This window comes from Solanum lycopersicum, chromosome 11 (genome assembly GCF_036512215.1).
Source record: "Solanum lycopersicum chromosome 11, SLM_r2.1".
NCBI lineage: Eukaryota > Viridiplantae > Streptophyta > Magnoliopsida > Solanales > Solanaceae > Solanum > Solanum lycopersicum.
Window position 1 is genome coordinate 37,760,916 of NC_090810.1, and position 2,958 is coordinate 37,763,873.

Genomic DNA, 2,958 nt, shown 5'->3' on the forward strand with positions numbered 1-2,958 from the left:
TTTCCAAAACTAATTAGTTCACTTAGACAGGATTTTGATGTTAGTAAAAAGTTGTATCGATTATATGGAATGCCATATGCACTTAACGTTTGGATATACGAATGTGCATCCAATTTAAATTCTGAAATAGCTGTGAGATAATGAAATGTCATCCCAAGAATGTGCAATTGGAGAGTTGTGTCTGAAAAGGCAAAGTTTGAAATGCTTATGTCTACCATTTTCCAAGAGGTAAAATTTTATTTTTGTATATGGAATATCGTTATTTATGTCTTGTGATACATTATGAAATATTATTGTATTAACGGTTAAATTATCTTATGTGTTGTGATACATTCAGAATGCATGTTCAAACATTGTCCCAACAGCAGACGAAATTGAAGCTTTTGACCTTGCTCAAGTTGAACATGCTCATTCTTCATCACTACCATTAGTACAACCAAATGAGGAAGATGATTTTGATAATTTCTCCACAAAACCTCCCGAACAGATATTGAGGACATATTCTAGAGTGTCTGATACATCTCCCCCACCACCGCCAAAAAGAAGAAAAAAAGGGATTATTAAAAAAAAAAGGTGTCAGAACAGGACCAGCCTGATTAATCAAATGTGTCTCCGACACCGGATGATGATGTACATATTTCCATGTCAAATCTACCTCCAAATTCGAATGCTGATGATGTACATGGTTCTGTTCCACACGTGTCACCGAAATCGACTGATAATGTACATGGTTCTGTTCCAAACGTGTCTCCGAATCCGGCTGCTGATGTTCATGGGTCTGCAGATTCACAGAATGTCAACAATATAATTCCATATATTGAAGAGTTGAAAGGACATTTAAAAACTTACGTAAGTACATTATTTTGTTATTTTTAAACAGATTTTTTTATCATAAATGTATCTACAATTTGTAGGTTGACAAGAAATTTGAGGAACTGATTATATTGATAAAAGCAAATCACTCCCAGTTGATGCAATCTATAGGCAAGGAAAACATCAATTTTCAGGCTAATACAAGCACATTTCAGTCTGACAAACAAACATGTTGATTTTTCTGGTAAAAATGGTGAACATCAAATCGTCGACGATGCAGGGGATGTCGCTAAGGATGGTGTTGGTGTTTCTGTAAACGAGGGTGAACAACTAGTCAGTGATACTCCAAAGGTAATGTTTATGATACATTTGGACACTTTATTTTTCCACTGTAATGTATGTCGTGTATCATGCACATATAGTCAATGCTATGTATCATGAACACTTTCTTTTTCATTTTAAATTCTGTCATGTATCATGCACATTTAAATAAGACTATGTATCATGTGATTATAATCAATCTTACGTATCAACACAAATTATAAGAACAATTTTTATTTCAAAACTGCATATTCAGGATGGTGACGCACATCAGTCGCACCAAGATTTAAATGAACATATCATGGAGCAAAATGTTGATGACAATGTTCAACACAACATCCATCATGTTTTGCCCGAAAAAACAACAATGGATGCATCGATAAATTTTTCAATTTTGATTTATGACACACAATTTCATTACACACAAATTTATTTTAAAAAATTATTACATCATATTATACATGAATCTTCCACTTCGACAACAATATCTCCATCAACTCAAGCTGCAATAGATGCGCTTATCAAAGATTTTGGTAAAGATCCTACTAATGCCAGACCATTATATTCTTACAATCCACAGAATATAACTAGCAGCCAGTACTTGTTGACCGATAGTCAATTACCCATTGATATTCCAATAACGGAGATTGTTGTTAGAACCGATTCAGTCACTCATGCGCATAGAAAAAGAATGCCTTCGAGAAGGATTCAATCTCCATATTGTACTTCTTTTGGTTCAAGCGAGAAGGGAAAAGAGAAATTGAAGGATATGGCTCGACTTCATTTCCCGTTCGAAGGATGTGGCATTACAGATCAAGTTTCGCCGAAACTTACTGAGGATTACATGAATTGGTTGACAAGGGGGCTTCTAAAAAATCATAACAATAAGTAAGTTTTATACATTATTTTTGCAAGTGTTATGCGTAATCATTTTTATATAACTAATTCATGATACTTAGTTATATAAAAATTGTAATTAAGTATGTGTTATGTATCATGTACATATATTCAAAACTTATGTATGATATATGCAGGAACCCATCAGACGATAACTACAGATCAAAATCTTCTTCTTTTGGATTTACGATGATGGACTTTGTTGTTGCCTTTCCGATGAACAAGAATTAATTTTAGGGCATGTCACAACCAAACAAATGTTGCTCTGATGAGGTAAAAATCTTAAACTATTTATCAAATATGTATCAGTCATAACTATATTATAATAACATGATACATTCTGTAGAAGTATCATATTATTTAATTAGCAATGATACATTCTGTAGAAGTATCATACTATTTAATTTGCAAAAGTATCATACTATATTCTAATAATTATATTTCCTTTTTTATATTGTTTAGATGTATATCATTTCTTACTATGTTTTCATTTTGTTTATAGCACATCGATGTGATTTTTTACTACCTTCGTAAAAAATCAAAACTTTGCAGCATGGATCAATACAGATACACAACAACCCATTGCTTGTTCATGTCACATGTAAAAAGCTGTTATGATAGATATTACATGGACGATGATGATGATAGTCTTACTACACAAGAACATATTGATCGCGCTTCAGTTGTATCTGTACATGAAAGGCCAATAATTAACATCATCAAAGGTTTTGAAATATCAGCTGCTTTACCATGGCATCTTGTAGATGAGGTCTACATCCCAATTAACTGTGATCAAGAATTCCATTGAGTGTTGGCTGTTGTTGAGTTGGAAAACAGGGTGATAAGGGTTTTTGACTCATCAATTAGCACAAGGAAAAAAACAATTCCTCATGAGATAAAAATGTTGTCTAAAATGCTTCCTTCTTA

At 32.9% G+C, this 2,958-nt stretch overlaps 1 protein-coding gene across 1 annotated transcript; it reads left to right on the top strand.

Annotated features, from left to right (window-relative positions):
* The first annotated feature begins 642 nt into the window (after nucleotides 1–642).
* LOC138339388 (uncharacterized) lies at nucleotides 643–2,669 on the top strand. The gene is made up of 5 exons (XM_069290981.1): nucleotides 643–849; nucleotides 985–1,164; nucleotides 1,715–2,022; nucleotides 2,169–2,304; nucleotides 2,534–2,669. The coding sequence occupies exons 1-4, from the start codon at nucleotides 643–645 to the stop codon at nucleotides 2,260–2,262; spliced, it is 789 nt and encodes a 262-aa protein (XP_069147082.1). The 3' UTR covers nucleotides 2,263–2,304; nucleotides 2,534–2,669.
* Nucleotides 2,670–2,958: the final 289 nt, after the last annotated feature.

Coding starts and splice junctions, on each gene's coding strand:
- LOC138339388 (XM_069290981.1), top strand. CDS start 643: ATGTCAAATCTACCTCCAAATTCGAATGCTGATGATGTACATGGTTCT. Junction 850..984: donor AAGGACATTTAAAAACTTAC/GTAAGTACATTA, acceptor TGCAATCTATAG/GCAAGGAAAACATCAATTTT. Junction 1,165..1,714: donor TAGTCAGTGATACTCCAAAG/GTAATGTTTATG, acceptor TACAATCCACAG/AATATAACTAGCAGCCAGTA.